Source organism: Malus sylvestris, chromosome 14 (assembly GCF_916048215.2).
Source record: "Malus sylvestris chromosome 14, drMalSylv7.2, whole genome shotgun sequence".
In the NCBI taxonomy this organism is placed as follows: Eukaryota; Viridiplantae; Streptophyta; class Magnoliopsida; order Rosales; family Rosaceae; genus Malus; species Malus sylvestris.
This window is the reverse complement of record NC_062273.1, coordinates 1,605,488-1,623,460: the sequence shown is the minus strand read 5'-3', so window position 1 is coordinate 1,623,460 and position 17,973 is coordinate 1,605,488. Positions and strand designations below refer to the sequence as shown.

The 17,973-nt window shown below is 34.2% G+C and overlaps 1 protein-coding gene across 2 annotated transcripts; it reads left to right on the top strand.

Annotated features, from left to right (window-relative positions):
* Positions 1-215: 215 nt before the first annotated feature.
* On the top strand, positions 216-2,324 carry LOC126600383 (uncharacterized). Of its 2 annotated transcripts, none has more exons than XM_050266967.1 (4): positions 216-702; positions 1,313-1,423; positions 1,546-1,626; positions 1,911-2,324. In XM_050266967.1, exons 1-4 carry the CDS (start codon positions 448-450, stop codon positions 1,992-1,994), a joined length of 531 nt encoding a protein of 176 aa, XP_050122924.1. In that variant the 5' UTR covers positions 216-447; the 3' UTR covers positions 1,995-2,324. The 2 variants fall into 2 exon arrangements, with proteins under 2 accessions (XP_050122924.1, XP_050122925.1); XM_050266968.1 differs by having other exon boundaries at positions 218-702; positions 1,920-2,324.
* Positions 2,325-17,973: the final 15,649 nt, after the last annotated feature.

Genomic DNA, 17,973 nt, shown 5'->3' with positions numbered 1-17,973 from the left:
ACAACATCACCCTTACTATATTTTTCATAAATTTTATTTTGATTATTTTTTAGCTTTGTAGACAGGATTAATTTGATATTTTTATTATTTTTTATTGACAAGGAGAGTTTTGTGTTAAATAGTTTAGATTATTATTTTAATTACTATTTTTCTTTAATCTTTTATTCTTATTTTTTGTTGGTTTATAACTTTATATAAAGAACACAATTAGCAGCTGGCTTGACGCCTTGAAACCCTTTAACGCCAGCCTCAGCCATTCATAAACTCTGCAAAAAAACAGAGCAGGAAAAAAAAAAAAAAAAACAGAGCACTTCCACCACAAATTTTAAAACCCCATCATTCCAAAAGCAAAAGCAAAAGAGAAAGAGATAAGAAAATATAGAGAATTTCACGAAAAGGGCTGGTTTTTGATTTTGTGAAGAGGAAGTAGAGGAGGTTGAAGAGAAGATGATGCAGACGGAGCAGTCTCAGTCGGCGGCTCAGCCGCAGCAGCAGCAGCTGGTGGTGCAGAACTCCGCCGGAAGCCTCAGCTTCAACAGCAACATGTCGAAGGAGGACGAGGAGATGTCAAGGTCGGCGCTTTCCACTTTCAGAGCCAAAGAGGAGGAGATCGAGAGGAAGAAGATGGAGGTCAGAGAGAAGGTTCAGGCTCAGTTGGGTCGGGTTGAAGAGGAGACCAAGCGTTTGGCCACTATTCGTGAGGTTTGTGCTTTTAAAATCCCAAAAAACAAGGTTTTTGCTAATTAAACCAAGATTTTTTTACCTATTTTTTGGGTATTTTTAGGCTAAATTAAAGGGTTAAAAATGATTTTATGCAAAAGAAATTTGTGGGGTTTTAAGGGAATTTAACTTTCTGAAAATTCTGGGTGACAAAAGTTGGTGGAAAAAACTAGATCTCCAGAACAGGAAATTACATTAAATTGGGGTTTTTTCAGCTTAATTTTTTTTTTGGATTTTGGGTTTATGTATTTACAAGGGTGTGAATTTAATGTGGCTATGAACACTTTGATGGAAGTAATTCCATTTTTTTTACCAATTCTGTTCTTACTCAAAACCCTCAAATTTGTCAAATAGTCAGGTTTTATTTAGTCATTTGTTTATGTTTGCGACAACAATATAAGTCGAAGGATGTCTTGTTGAAAATATCTGTATCCCATCTGCTTCATATTCTGTTGGTTCAACTGGAAATATAGCCGTTGAATCGGTTGCTAGCAATTAGTAGATGTTTAATGGAGAAGTTGTAGCAAAAAGTTTCTGCAAATTTGTTACAACTCTTTAATTTCCCTTTTGTCTTAAATTATGGAACTTCCAGGAGCTTGAAGGGCTTGCAGATCCGATGAGGAAGGAAGTTTCACAAGTTCGTAAGAAGATCGATTCGATTAACAAAGAGTTAAAGCCACTGGGACATACCTGCCAGAAGAAGGTAACACATCTTGGATTTTATAATAACCACATTTTGGTGTTAATATTTACTGCTATGCATATGCAATTGTGCGTGGATTGGTGCGTGTTCGTGATGAATTTTGGGTTCGTAACTTGTCACAGGAAAAGGAATACAGAGATGCACTCGAGGCTTTCAATGAAAAGAACAGGGAAAAAGTGCAGCTTATCACAAAGCTAATGGAGGTTAGTTTGATAAACTGTTTTTACTTGTCGTGGCTAGGGTTGTAGCTCTTGGACGGGTTGAACTTGAACCCCGTCTCACCAGTTCGGAGTTAGAGTGAGCACAGCTGAGTTGAGCCTGCTTTGACAGATCACCAATCTTAAAATTTGGTTTAGGAGCTCAGCCCGTCCAAATTCTTGCAACCGATACTAGTTATAATGTTCTTATATTTCGATTTACTAAAAGCATACATAGTGTTGTTTGTATAATTTCAACGTTTTGAGATTGTTTTGTTGTCGCGTTACATTTGATGCAGCTGGTGACCGAAAGTGAGAAGTTGAGGATGAAGAAGCTGGAGGAGCTGAGCAAGAACGTAGATTTGTTACAGTGAAGAAACTGCAGCCTATGCGGGTAACTGATGATCCTGATTAGGTCTGTGTGATGATGTATTTAAGGTGACTTTTTTCAATATTTACATATATGGGTGGTGATTGGCTTTCGGTGTAATTTCTAAGTTGGTTTGTTTCATTAATTAGTGTTTGGTAATAACATTTTTAGCTGATTTAGGCAGGAAATACCCTCTTAAATTTAAACAGGTTTGTAACTAAAAGCATCTGGCCTTGCATTTTCCTTGTCATTTTCCATGTATCCAAACACTGCGTAACGTCTCTTCTAGACTACTTCCTGGTGTAATGTGGGGTTCTCTTTAACTTTCTTTGAATTCTTTCTCATTCATTGTTTTAGTTTTGGATGGTTTTCAAAGGCCATACATACTATTTCTGTAATAATGTAAAGCTTTTTGAGTGATTTTGGGATCAAAATACAGTACATTTCGCTCGCAAAGTCTTTCAAATAAACGAGGGATTATCTTCGGATACAGGACGTAGGCACGTGGTATACTGATCCTCATGTTATAATACGTGGAATTATGATTAATATTGTATTCGTCTACTCATATTATAACGCATGTATTGGTGATGCTATTGTGGCTATGATCAAGTAACTTTCACTAATTTTTATAGATGATTAGTCGTTGGTTGTGTTTTCGATTTTGTTACTAGTTGGTTGAAAGAGTGCATTTAGCTCACGATCTTTCGAGCATTCCCCCTACATGGATGAGTTTACGTTTTGAGATTTAAGTGGTGTACAAATCATATAACATTCATCGGACAACAATTCACGTTATGGTAATGTGCATAAAAAAGCACGTTGAGCGGAAAAACTAGGGCTTGAAGACGACTCTATATAATGCAATGATGTATCACATAACTAGGTCTACATGGTTGTATTTTGACATTTTTGGCCGTTCAAATATCGGTGCATCTCATACACCGATGTAAAAACCCTCAAATGGAAGCTTCTCGCAAATAACCTAGCGGTTAGATTTAGGTCAACCTGCATTGACCTCGTCCCAGAAATACAAGCATAGGTTGAAGCATCTGAGGAGTGGAAATGACATCACTTTTTCAACTTTTGTCATCGCTGTAATCATGAAGATGGCTGCAATTTCTGGAACGAGCAGGTCCTACTTACACGTATCCAGTTTTGATTTTTCTTTTAAGGTCAAAAGCTGGTTCAAGAAAAAGAAAATTTTCATTTGCTTTAGTACTTGCTAATTGTTAATTGGGTTAAATTTAGCAGAAAACAAGGGATTCAAAACAAAATTTTAAATTGAAATGATTCGTTTAAAAGTGTTTTTAAAATTATTAATTTTTTTTAAAGATAATATTTTTCGGTTTCAAAACATTAAAGTATTTTCTACAAGAAGTATCAGTTAATTGGGTTACACTTTTACTAAGAATTGATTCAAAAAATATTTTAAAATCAGTTGTGTTTTTTGCAGAAAGCACTTGAAGTTCATTTTTCAGGATTTACCTACAATTTTACTAAAGATTGGTTCTATAAATATTTTCATCAAAAACATTTTTAGTCATTTTATATTATTTTCAAACGAACCCTAGTATTTATAAGACTAATTGTGTTTTTACACGGCTTTATGTTCATTATTTCACATAAATATTTACATGTTACAAACGTAATCTGCCATTTTTTCATGTAATGTACCATGTAAAAAGAGAGACGAGCATACAAGCGTATGCACCCATGTATATTCGTGCAAGTTTTCTAGGATTCTGCTCATCAAAGTTTCACACGTTTGTAAACGCTTTAGGAGACCAGCTAGCAACTTTGATCATCTTAGATATTAGGTATAAGTGTACTTTTCAAATGTTGGTTGTCGGATTAGGAAATACTTTAAATTAATACAATTATTTTCATAAACTATGCACAAAAATAATCACCCGATAATGCCAAATCTTAATTGTCACACAATAATACAAACTTTATTTCATAAGTCAACCAAAATTTTCGGCAAGAAAACTAAATAATTGGATAACAAAGACAGATTACAACTGCCTCGTTATAAGATACAAGATAAGATTCTAGTTAATACTAACAACAATGTCATATTAGTAGTAAGCAGTGGCAGATTCATAATTTGTTTCTTTGGGTGGACATAAATGCTTAACATGGTGTTCTTGCTAAGTATCTTGGTAGGCGGGTCTTATTGATGATAGTACCCGCGGGATTAAGTAAGTTGGGTTGAAAAAAAATTGAGTGAAGTGTGTGAATTTGGGTGAAATGAGTTTGAAAAGGAGGTGAAAAGACAAAAATGATTGGTGCTTTTTAGCAGATAAGGTGATCTACAGCCCCGCGCCACCCTGCCTTTCCCAGCTACCGAAGATTAAAAATTTGATCCATTATGGAAATTTTAGGAGTCTGAGTTGTCAGTGCCCACCCTTGCCTTTGAATGAGTCCGCCTAATTGGTGAGTATTTGCGTGTGCCGATTATATAGCGAATACAATAATTTTTCGTTAATCAATCGTTATCCACGAGCACACATTGTATACATAATTATTTGTATGAAGGGTCTCAATCCTTTTGTATCAATCCACCATTAATACACAACATGTAGGTAGGGTTTGGCAACTTGATATGGTCCACAGCATTCTCCTTATTGTATATGCAAGAGGGTGTTAGTTATATATATATATATAGTTCAAGCAGATTGAGCACGATTAGTTAGCCGTCGCTATACACCAAAATAGATGGTTCACCTAACTTGAAAAAGATAAACCAAAAACTAATTAGTTGACCACATGATTATGGCGTATATAAAATAAGTACAAGAAACATAAGTTACGTAACGTGTTTTCATGAGAGGGGACAACATTGTTGATTCATTGTGACCATAACACAGAACGGTATGCCACATGTCATTTATAATTGTATAATACCTTGTAGCGTACTGTCCACTGTTTTAATCACAATAAAAAATCTCTCCTAATGCAGAATTTCCAGATTATTCCTTGTCTGCAAAGATTTACGCATCCTTTTTCTCCCTCCATTGGACTTTTCTTGATGAGGGCTTGTTTGGTATTGTTTGGGCTTCAGACTGGATTGACAAGCATTGTAACCAAAGTAAGTGGGCTATAGGCGGGCTAATAAGGAAATTTAATGGGCCTAATTAAATAACATAAGAGACAAAACGAAATAAAGGAAACGTTCAAGTATTCAGGTGGATTGAGTCCATTGGGTTACAGGTGGGTATTTAGGTTTACGTTTTAGTAAGAGGTCTTAAGTTTGACTTTTACAAATAATAAGTTCGATACATGATTCATTGTGTGATTTAACCAAGTTCACCCACTCCAACATCGTTGTGGTTTTTCTTTTCACAATTTTAAATTCAAAATTATTTAAGTTTTATTTTCCATTATTTTTCAGAAAGATGGTCGAGTAACATTTTAATCAAGAGGATCATAATACTCCTACTAATAGTATGATTACTTGTGCAAAAAGAAACCGCAATTCTTGTGTAAAACTAATTTTAGTCAGAATAGTACACGGATACATCATGATCATCACTATATATATATAAAGGAAAAGTACTTGACAGCAATATATATCTCACAATTAAGCAAAAGCTTTTCCCCATCTCTCTCCGTCTCGTACATACAATACAAGCTTTTTTTGATCATCCAGTTGAAGATGTCGCCGGTCTTGGAACCTAGTTATACCGACGACGCCTACATACTTTGTGTGATAGCAGAAGATACATCAAAAGGTGTCCATCAAGACAATCAATCACTTTGCAAGTGTTAAATGTTCCACATCGGTGGGTTCAAAGAAACCCAATGGGTTTAAATATAATTACTCTACTCTAACTAATACCGAGATCTTTTGTGGTAAAACCCCATACCTAACGGATTGGATGTGTGGTAAAGTTGGGGACAATATCGGTGTCATTAGAGTGGGGGCGGGCTCGACGATCCAAAAATCCAACATGGTATCAGAGCCACGTTCGGGCCCGTGCAAGCTTAAGGCTTGTCACCAGGAAAGGCTTGGAAACAAGCTTGGACTCTTAGCATAAAGACTTGTCACCAGGAAGGGCTTGGAAACAAGCTTGAACTCTCACTAATACCGAGGCCTTTTATGGTAAAACCCCACACCTGACAAATTAGACATGTAATAAAGTTGGGGACAGTTAAGGGCTTGTCACCAGGAAGGGCTTGGAAACAAGCTTGAACTCTCACTAATACTGAGGCATTTTGTGGTAAAACCCCACACCTGACAAATTAGGCATATAATAAAGTTGGGGACAATATCGGGGACATGCGGCGATCTAAAAATCCAACAATCTGGAGATCTCAATTACTTGGAATGTCAAGAGAAAATACTATTCATGTACTGATCTCAACAAAAGATTGCCAATCGAAGAACGCGATGAACTGCACGTACATGATGGTACTTGCATACCATCAGAATTAGATTACTCATTACCGAAACTTATAGGCAGCGGGTTTTTTTATCACATCATAAATGAGAAAAAATTATTCCCATCCATCCTCGGCGATGGGGACAGTTAAAGGCTTGTCACCAGGAAGGGCTTGGAAACAAGCTTGAACTCTCACTAATACCGAGGCATTTTGTGGTAAAACCCCACACCTGACAAATTAGGCATGTAATAAAGTTGGGGACAGTATCGGGGACGGGCCCGGCGATCTAAAAATCCAACAATCTGGAGATCTCAATTACTTGGAATGTCAAGAGAAAATACTATTCATGTACCGATCTCAACAAAAGATTGCCAATCGAAGAACGCGATGAGCTGCACCTACATGATGGTACTTGCATACCATCAGAATTAGATTACTCATTACCGAAACTTATAGGCAGCGGGTTTTTTTATCACATCATATATGAGAAAACATTATTCCCATCCATCCTCGGCGATCGGATGCACTTGATAGAGCGTGTTGCTGACTCTTTCGGCGCCGCGGACGGAGTAAGATCAACACTGGTAGTAGTCCCAGTTGATATGTTTCATAAAATATGGGATTTTCTGAATGGCATGGTTCTCTCAGGACGCAAGAAGTTGGGCATTCTTGTCACAGTTGATAAGCAAATTACTCTCTCACAGGAACAATATGAAGCAATGGCTCGGTCAACAGTAGAAGGCGATACTTGAAGGACTTGAGATATGAATATTTGATGAGTACTTTTCTCTATTTTCTTTGTTGCTAACAATTATTTTTATTTTCTGTAGTATTCTTCCTCCAAATGTCCTTTTGTTTTTAATTTTATTTTTTATAAGGATACTTTATGTTTGTTCAAGATGCCTCCAAGGTCACATCCAAGCTGGTAAAAACATAATCAGTTAGCCACCGATAATAACTTAATATCTCCATTTATACGTTCTAAGAAGCAATATATTCGTTTAATTATCGATCTCATCGATTTCATAAGTTTCATTATCATTTCCATCAATCAAATCTCTTTATGGAGAAATATAAGTCATTCAAGTACATGAGAGCTAAGTCTAGAATTCGAAACTCGAAAGAACTTGAATGACCTAATTAATCCAAACATACCTACACATGGACAAATGTCTAATAATTGACGTCCATAATATTCTAGTCTAAAGAGGATATATATCAATTATTCCTTTGTCTAGTGCGGAAATTTGATCAAGCATGACCTAAAATGAAGCCTCCACGATGTTTCTTATAAGCAATATTATTTATGATACAATAACAAGAGCATAATTAGCACAAGAATTATGGATTAGCATGGATTTATTATATATATATGTGTGTGTGTGGAGTACATCCAAAAGTTAAGTTTAATTAATCATTTAATGAAATGTTTTGGTCGCATATTTGATCAATGCAGACAAACATGCAGCCGCGACATGTTCATTTTTGTCCCATGACAATTGAACAGTCAATCGATCAATATATATACACAAACATGAATAAATATGTATATATGTACCGATACAATGAGAATCATAAATCTGTATGTACAGATATAAGGAGAATCCTACGTACATAATGTTTTAAACACATTATATTATCCATATTCATGAAACACCTCATGACTAGATGAAGAGAACCCACAATCCAAATTTAACCCTTAACTTTAGAGAGAGAGGAGATAGATCTTTCTTTTTCTTGCTACGAAGATGCGATGTCTCCCGGTAGAGCGACCAAAAATGAGGGTTTGCCTGCATGCAAGTTCGTATACGTTTCTTTTGGGTTTGGCTCGACTCCAAAATCATCATGTTCATCGACTGAGAAAAATATGATTTGACAGAGAAACAAGATCTTGTTTTTGAGCTCGAGGTGGGTAGAGATATTACGTTGTTACACTGTATACCATAAAATCTTCCTTTAACATACATAATTAAAGCAATTCTTCAGTATGCTTGCACGTATTACTAGCGGGTTTATGTCAATATTTTAGAAGCAGGGGCATTATATATACCTATGGCTCTGTTGAAACATTTCCCGCATAAATTTGTTGATGAATTTTTTTTTTTTAATGTTTGAATAGTTTTACTAGTAATTGCATCGATGTCTTTTGTAATTAAGTTGAAAACAATATCGATAATGACTAAATAGTGGACCAAGACCGTCTCTCAAAATTTACAAAGTACTAAAGAAGACTAAGCCTCTAGGTCCGACTGAACCCGTATTAGAACCACAAATTGCAAACCTTGGAGCCCCGAGTTTGGACACCCAAATCAATTCCTCAAATTCCAAATAAAAAAGGGTTAGCGATGTGGAGTTGCGCCTTCACGTGTGGCCCATTAGAGATGTGTCATACGTGAATGAGCATGTTAAAGCATTTCTCACATCCGAAAATTAATGAAATTAAATCTCTTTTACAATGGTTCAACTACCAATAGCACCAAGGTCTTTTGTATAAAACCTCACATCTGTTGGTTTTCGCAAGTGATTTAGTTAAAAACACTATGATGTTGCTTAATTAGTAATGAGCCAATAGACTGTCTCTAAATTTGCATGGTATCACAGTGAACTAATCCTCTAGCCCGATTGAACCTTATTGGGACCACCAATTAAAAACCTCGATGTCCCCAGTAGAGTTGCTTTAACATTTTTTTCCATTAAAGATGAGTGACACGTGAGGAGACGGGTTGAAACATATATCATATTGGAAGCTTAATGAAATTAAATGCCCCTCTTATAAAATGGTTGCACTTTGCCCGAAAAAAAAAATATTCTACTACTAGTTGCATTGAAATCTTTTGTAAAAACCCAAGACATTGTTTCGCATATATGATTAGATTGACCATCTATGTCTTTGTTCACAATTGGAACGGTTGTAATCAAATAGTGTCAGGATCCTACTCGAATATTAGTGAGGAGCACTAACAACTCATTATTAATGAGCACAATATTAATATTGTCACAAAATTAACCACGTTCTAGCTCAATAGATATGAGTTTTTGTTATTAATTACTTTGGTTCAATTAAAAGTTGAATCACTTAAAAAAATTAGTCATCAATGAGATATGGTTAACATGATCAACTTGCATGACACTGGTAAAAACAAATCTTGAGAATGAAGCAAATTGGGTAAAGGAATATGAAATATAGAGGTTTGTTGGTTCAAGAAAATTGAGATATAATAGTGCAATCATGGGAATCCTATGTAAAGAGTGCCACGTCGAGGAGGGCAAACCAAATGTCGTTTGACCTAATAGGGGAAGCTCCTCATACAGTCCACATCAAGGGACGGAGACAAAAATCCGACCGTATCTGGCACGTGGACGGAGTTCCTCCACCGCGACCACACGTGCGAAATGGACGTCCCGGTGTTTGGCTGTATTACGTGGAGGCACTAGGTTGTGGAATTATGGAGGCCCCATGTGGATATAGAAAATATATTAATGTCGATGACTCAAATATAATGTTAGGACTTCTGACAAACTTTGAAGGTCAATGACCTCTAATTTTAAGGACCAATACTAACCCACGTTGCAACTTGGTACTAAGATGGATAAAGGACTATGCTATCAAAAGTTAAAAATAGAGTTAAAAATATATGCAAATGGATAATCCAAGTGATTAAAGAAGTCCCATAAGAAGGGCAGGAAATTTGCCTTATGAGATTCAATGTGTCATGTTATGCATGCGTGAAGGACAGTTTCATCAAATTGAGTGTAGAAAATTGGATAATATTTGGCTATTACATGTAAGTAGTCATTCTTCTAATTTTTTTTTATATGACAAAGTAGTATTACTTATTGTACGATATCATTATTTAAAGATCATTTTTAGAATTTTATTTATTTATTTAATTTAGCTATTGTCTAGCCATTTATATGTGTAGAGCAAATAAACGGTTATGCTAATAAGTAATATTTTCATGATTAATTCCCATCTAATCTGACACAATAGCATAGTCACTTTGGGGCCAATGGTTTCTCATGACCTCAACAGCTTCCTAACCCCATGTATGTTTATTGGTAGATTTATCTTTGACCCCAATTAAGGAGAGACTGAACAACATTGGATTACAACCTATTGTTGCTTCTTCTTTCTCCAATTTTCTTTCTTTCTCGTGTCTTTTCCTTTTTCTTCTGTGCAACCTAATGGTGCGCACCACATGCTCAACGTAATGCTTCACTCAAAAAGTATTGGTAGTCAAGTCTTGACAATCTATTAGCTTGGGCACATCCTTATAGATGCAAATGCAAGAAAAACACAACAGCTATCAATAGATGTCATCACAACCTTTCGGCGAATGTTGGTATATTTTGATAGATGCCCAACAGATGCTCGACAGAATGGTGCCATGAAATTTTTTTGGTCGAAATCATGATGCATTGTTTTGATAAATAATTTGTGAACAAAAAGATTAAGCATCCACTAAACAGCCTTTTCTATTTATCAAGTAAAAACAAGGATTTGGTTGACATATAACATATATGTACTACCACTACGCTGTCACTCCCACCAACCTTGAAAAATATAAATATTTAAACCCACGTTTTTGTTTCCTTTTTAGCTCGCACATGGCCATACCCTGTTTATCGATGGGTTGAGCATTGTTCAACCCAATTCTTATCGAGACTTTCGGTTCAAATTTGGTTGGTATAAAAGACTATAAGATTCAGGATAACTCTAAATATGTATACATTCTCCATTTGATCAATTTCAAAAAAAAGAGCTAATATGGTCTTGAAAGAAGAACACACAATTAACCATAGACAAAACTTTGGATTTCAACCACCAATATGACAATGGACATAATCGGCACAACATGACATATCTAACGAGAGTATAGTTGACAACTTAAACTTGCTAGAACACAAAACTTGCATAAATTGAGACGGCATGTAAATAATGCAATCTGAATTTCTGGACTTACTACAAAGATAATACTTGACAAAAATTTAAATATGCTCTATTTTTTTATTTTTAGGTTAAATGTTCTCTTGCTTGATAGTATGCTATCATACTATCAAACTACTCGTTCACTTAAATTCAAATTTCTCGAGTCCAATCATTTTTAAATACCTACATGTTCCCTGTAAATTCGACAATGTGTATAAAGTAATATGAATCCCACGTATATTTTAACTTTAGCTACCTTCAACCAATAATGGAAGTTGCTAGTTAATTTATGGGTTGTGAGTTGTGTGAGTGGCAGCGAGAGGACAATCTACGACACTAGGGCACTTGCAGGGATTTTATTGGGAAGGAAACCCATGCATCTTCCCTAACGTAACTCTTTGAAAATATTTAAAATATATACATTCTACAATGCTTGTTTTACACTGCAAAATCATGTGATGATCCAACTGTTTATCTAATTAATTAGTTCAAATTAATCAGACTTGCAAAGAAACTGCATCACAAGATGTTCTTGTGGTACATAATAGTAAAATAATTTCAAAACACTATGACGATTTGCACCATATCTCATACGTACAAATAAATTCAACAGTATTCACAAATTTAAACTCTATTTTATGCAAACAAATTCAATAGTTGTTCAAAATTGTGAATAATAATTTAGGCGAATAAGTTCCACAATTTTTCACTAATTTAAACTGCTTGGCGATAAAACGTCAATCCGCAAGTCCAACAGTGAATTTAATTGACTGGTATTGTTTATCTAACGGCCAGCGAATGGCTAGTCACCATATCCCGAAAAAAGAAAGCGCCATTTGAGCTGCATCTTCACATATGTAAGGAAATATGTAATTATTATCGATGATCTAACTGGAGAGCACTGAAGATAATCAAACTGGATTGCTAATTATTTAAGCTAATTATACACTCGAGCTTTTTTATCAGACAGACAGCTAGAGTGGAATCTATATATATATATATATTGATGACTGATAAGTGAGAGCTTTCGGCAAAAGGATAAAAACTGCAATCATTTCCTCGCATGCAAGTCCGGAATCCGGATTAGGTTCTTCACCAGAACTCAATTATCTTCCACACCTTTTGGCTATGTCAATCTAATTAATCTTGATCCACTTGTACAAGAATTAGTGGAATGATTAAATTATCAATGAATAAAATAATTAAGGAGAATATTATATGAAACATGTTCAGGTAGCAGAAGATTCTTGCTAAATAAAGTAAAGATATAAAATACGAAGGTGGGAGTCGTGGGACAAATACTTTTGGTAAATTAATAAATTATAACTTAAAGTTAACCGCGTTGTAAATTGTAATTAATAATGCTATATGTGCATGGATGATTGGCTTATTAAGATTGACCAGTTCCTCTACTCCCAATGAATTGAAGTGTAATATGAATTTAAATATTTAGGATACAACGACAAGAGAGAGATGAAGTTTTGTAAATAGTATGGAAAAGGACGAACAGTTTTAGTCCAAAAAAAAAAAATGATGAACAGCTTTTACCATTGGTCCTGGGTTTTGCTGGTTTTAGTGGGTATTGGGCAGACAGGTAAAGTTTCAGCGTGCACATTTCTTGTTTTCACCCTAATATCAGCATGTACGTTGTTATTTTTTGGCTACGTTGTCTTTTGAATAATTTGTTTGTTTGTTTTAAATATTTTGAGTGTTGTATGCGCGAGTGCTACAATGAGTGTTGTATGCACGAGTGTTGTATGCAACAGGAAATGTTTTTAATCATTTAAGCTACACGTCCTTTACAGGCTACAGCGAACTTAATTTGCAAAATTTAAATTGAATGTAGAAACCATGTAAAATTAAAATGATTTTAAAAAGTACAGGCAGATCAATCCCCGCCTTTTTCATAAGAGTTTGGGTGGTTTATGAAGGACGAAAGTAAATACACTTTCATATATTGTGTCATGCATGCAATATTATATGTTTTGCCTTTTCTTCTATTGGAACAAAGAGAAATGATCTTGCACGCGTTCATTTATTTATTTATTTTTATTTGAAGGAATTTCAAACCCAAATTGAAAGGAAAATTCAGCAAGTTTCATTGGGTGCAGATCATTTTGAAATTTAAACAAATCACAAATCCTTAATGGCATATATATTTTCGTTAGAAAGTTTATTCTATTATGGTTTCATTCCGTACGTTCATTTTTATTTTATTGTAGAATTATTTTTTAAAAACGATCTTATTTGTTGAATGCTACAAATGAATGATTTTGAATCGATGCAGACAGTTAAAATTTAGTCTCGAAATGTTTAACCTTAATCTTTAAAGAACAAAAATTTTTGTACGATCACACAAAAACCTATTCCAAGATATTGATTCCATTAACAATCACGGGGTGGTCTTGTGGTTGGGTACGAATTCGAGGTTCGTGTTCTACACGTCATATTTCAAGTTCAATTCCGAATGCTGATAAATCACACGATGATACTCAAAAGAAAAATGAAATACCTCTATAAACTTTTTCAACCCCTAAAAATATAAACTATCATCATAAAGAGGTAAGCATGTAATGCTCTAGCAGTACCAAAAAGTAAATAATTAATTAAAAAAACATTCTCAAGTCAAGGTTGAGTTATAGTTTCAGGTTACAAAAAGCAAACTCCAAAACTGTTAAATCAAGTCGGTCACGCGTCACTCCATTCGAAATGACTGCAACAAGAACAACCCAGAAAAAGAAGAGAAAAAGTAATATATATTAATGTCCAAATAATAAAATATTTTAAAGTTTTAAATTAAAGTTGAATTTATGTGAAGCGTACTGGACAAAGAGAGGCTGCACGGCTGATTCTCTTAGTGAGATTTTCAGAATCCTCCAATCACATATGTTTATTGTATATCATACGATTAATTTTTATTAGATGTTGTTTATATTTAATTTTAAATAAAAATTTTATAATAATTTCAGATCGTATGTACGATAAACAAATGTAATTAAAAGATCATTAGAATCTTCACAAAAGAATCTGGCGAGAGCCTACAAGGGCAAAAAAAAGACTACGACTCAGAGCCAGTAACCGAGTCAGCCACTGAGCCAAAAGCGACGGTGTACGCTCTAACCCACCCACACACACTTCCACATCTGTATTTCTGTACACTGTTTATTGCGATTTTACTGTAATTTTCTTTTCTTTTCTTTTGTTGTTCTTTATTTTTTCCTTCTGAATTGTCATATTACTCTCAGAGAAAATTCTGTATAGTAGTATACTATTGAGAATTTTAACAAAAAACTCATGATATTGTTTATTTTAAGGAAAAATTATATTTCTACACTAAAAAGTCAATTATGGTACTATTCACTCTACATTTTATTTTGTCCTTATCGTTAAAACTCAAAGTTTTCAAATATTTTTCATTAGTTTTTTTATACTATTAATATGGCGTTCCATAAATCAGAAATACAAAAAGAAATTAACTTGGCTCCAAGTTCATCTTTAATTATCTATGTGACCTATTCAAGAACTTCATACTTACGATTGAAACTGTTTATATTATAAATCACCTGTAAAAATTATTTCTTAAAAAAATCAATTAAATATGAGGTCGTTTAATCAGCGAATTATATGAAAATAGATGAAGAAATTGGGTAAAAAAGTTATGAACTAACTATCTATTTGCTAACTAAACAACTTTAATTTTAAATGATTTTTCATAAAGATAATTATTTACGAAATAATTTATAATATAAATAATGTCGATTATAACCACAAAGTTTTGTGCATACAAAAGTACATAAATTTTTTTATAGGGAAACACATGACTCTTTGACACCTCATGTTTTTTGTACAATTCTTCGTGCCAACACTATTAAATTTTGTGCAAAAAACATAAAGTGGTGGAGAGTTCCATTTTGAAATAATCTCTTTAGCATTTATCTTCTCTTTTTTTTTTTTATATATATAAGGCATGGATCATTGGCACAAAATGTCATGACAGTGACATGTAAATTTCTCTCCCTTTTTGAAGGTCAAAATGTAAAGTAATCGGAATCGACGGCTGCCATGCTCTTAATTTATGGCGTTGACACAGGGTGAGTTAATTACCAAGAACAATTATACTCTTTACTGTATGATTGTAAGAGTTGAGATCGAAATTGATCCTCTGTATTTTTTTTTCCTTTCTAGATTCTACCCCTTGTATTCAAATTGAAACTGCTCCCCAAATTACAATTTAACTTATATGATGTCAACATTATATTTTTTTTTTGTTACACCGATGTATTTACACTAAAAAACGAAGGTATAAATAAATTATTAGTTCGTCATTTACAAAATTCATTCTTACTTTTTACTTTCAAATGTAGATAAATAGCTACAAACAGTAGCAATAAGTGACGGTGCCATGATCATAGTTAACATGCATAGTTGTTTCGGTCATAAAAACCTTAATTATAATTAGCAAAAAGTTGTGGGCTCAACTTTTTGTATAGTTGTACTGTCAAGTCTTTAACAGGGTTAAAGTAAGATCATCTTCAATGAAGATGATTAAAGATACAAAAGTTAAAAAAATGGTCTGATTTGTTTAAAATTCATCTCCAATCGATAAAAGGACTGTAATTTTATGAAGCTCACCATGTTATTATTTGGACAAAAGGGTACATACTGGCCCAATGTAACCTCCATCTTCGCCCTTTTTGGATCCACCTCTTCAGTTGTAATAATTGATTTGAATTAAAGCGCTATATTTAAAAACACCAAACGGTAGTTTAATTAAAATAACAATAAATTTAAAATACAAACTTAAAACTAGTAAATTATTGAGATGACTATGTTTAACCCATTCAATTAGATATGATATACGAGTATGACATGACATTATTTATTTAAAAATAATTTTTTGTAGAATTATAATTTTGAACAGAATTATATTTACCTATTCCGATTGAAAATGTCCTAAAAAACCTTACGAGTGGTTACAAATTCATCACACAGTTTTGCTACGCTGTAACTCATTGTTTTACAGAAGATTTGTTGTCGATTTCCCTTTACAAATTATGTGATTGATGATTAGTTCGTTAAAAGACAAAGAAAAGAGAAGACTGATTGATTTAAGGTGGTTGATTAGTCCAATTCGTCGTCACATATCATAACTTGGGACCATAGAGGTAAGGGAATTCAAATTCTCTTCGGATCTCGCTCTCCGGAATCAAAAAATCAAAAAAATCAGAAGAACAGACTAATAAAAGCCATATGATTTAAAATAAATAATTCGAGTCTCTGAACCTGTTAGTAACGGACACAGAGATTTGGAGAGATCTAGGAATGGACCGTCAATGGATGGTGTGTTATATTATTATGTGAATACTACGTGTCCAGCTGTAAAGTGAGGATGGAGTAATGGGACTGCATTTATGGGTAGTAGAGTACAAGCACCTGTGCGCTGCTAAAAGTAAACAACAGTGGCCGAAGGCAGGGCCTTTCCGTTTTGTTGTCGTAAACTCACAGCCTTTCACCGCACCTCCAAAGCCTATCTCCAAATGTTTGCCTCAACTGCAAGCTGTTTTCCTTTGCAATGTATCTGCCAATGGTAGGTATGGATGGAAGATCAATTTCAAAACCCATAAAAAAGTAAGTGGTTAAGACTCACCAAATCGAATTTCATGAGTTTGATTCCTATATATTGGTCGGGTTTGATTATGATGACCCTATTTATACAGTATTTTGAGTTTAATATATAGTTGTGAAATTCGTTGAGTTCACACTGAATTCAAACGTAGAAATGTTATTTTATGTAATAAACTTGGATCACAAGATTGGAAGTGCTTGTAGTATCTCCTATGCAGAGAATGAGATTTTTTTTACGGTGTTCTATAGTATTAGATATTTTAGATTTTTTGACAATTATAATTTTGAACAGTATAAAAATTAAGATTTAATAGTAAGTACGGAGATACTTCAAAGCACCATAAAATTTTTGTGTGGAGAATATGTTGTATACAACCAATATGATCATCTGATGAGTGAGGTAATCAATAGTGTTTGCTATATTTATCGAAATCTTTAGTCGTTAGATCCTTGCTAACACATCCAGCTCCCCATTTGTTTTGTTCATCTCATACAAGGTGAAACATAGTAAAATTTTTGCCCTCATAAACTGCTATCATTGTAACAAGGTGGAAGCTAGATTTTGACCAAATTAAAAAAACATATTATTCTCTCCAATTAAACAAAAACATGGGTTAAAATTAGAGAGAAAGCAACTGAGGTACGCGGAAACCTTCACCTGACCGGGTTCTTGCACAGCACTGCACAGGCAGGCAGCTGCCTCCTCTCCTCTTCCTCTCGGGATTCTTGTGTTAATTTCATATTTGCACCTTCAACTATTGGGTTCTCCACTTTGGCCTTCAACCTTTTGGTCTCAATTTAGTAACTTAAATTGTAAACATGTAATTCAATGAAAACAACAATGATGCCAGTTTCGAAAGTTAACAAAATTATTGAATGGTTGCAATTCAGTTTCGCCTAGGTTTTAGTTAGAATGGATCATGGTGTCTAGTATGTTTGAAGAGAAACTTTCTCAGACTAACACCAAACCGCCACAGTTTCTACGAATTGAAAACAGAGACATGAGATATATATTGAGTAGGTTAAAAGGTTGTTTGAG

Excerpts from the sequence above, each read along its gene's own strand:
- LOC126600383 (XM_050266967.1), top strand. The coding sequence starts at position 448 with ATGATGCAGACGGAGCAGTCTCAGTCGGCGGCTCAGCCGCAGCAGCAG. Across the intron at positions 703-1,312 it reads GTTTGGCCACTATTCGTGAG|GAGCTTGAAGGGCTTGCAGA; the intron begins GTTTGTGCTTTT and ends TGGAACTTCCAG. Across the intron at positions 1,627-1,910 it reads TTATCACAAAGCTAATGGAG|TTGATGCAGCTGGTGACCGA; the intron begins GTTAGTTTGATA and ends GTCGCGTTACAT.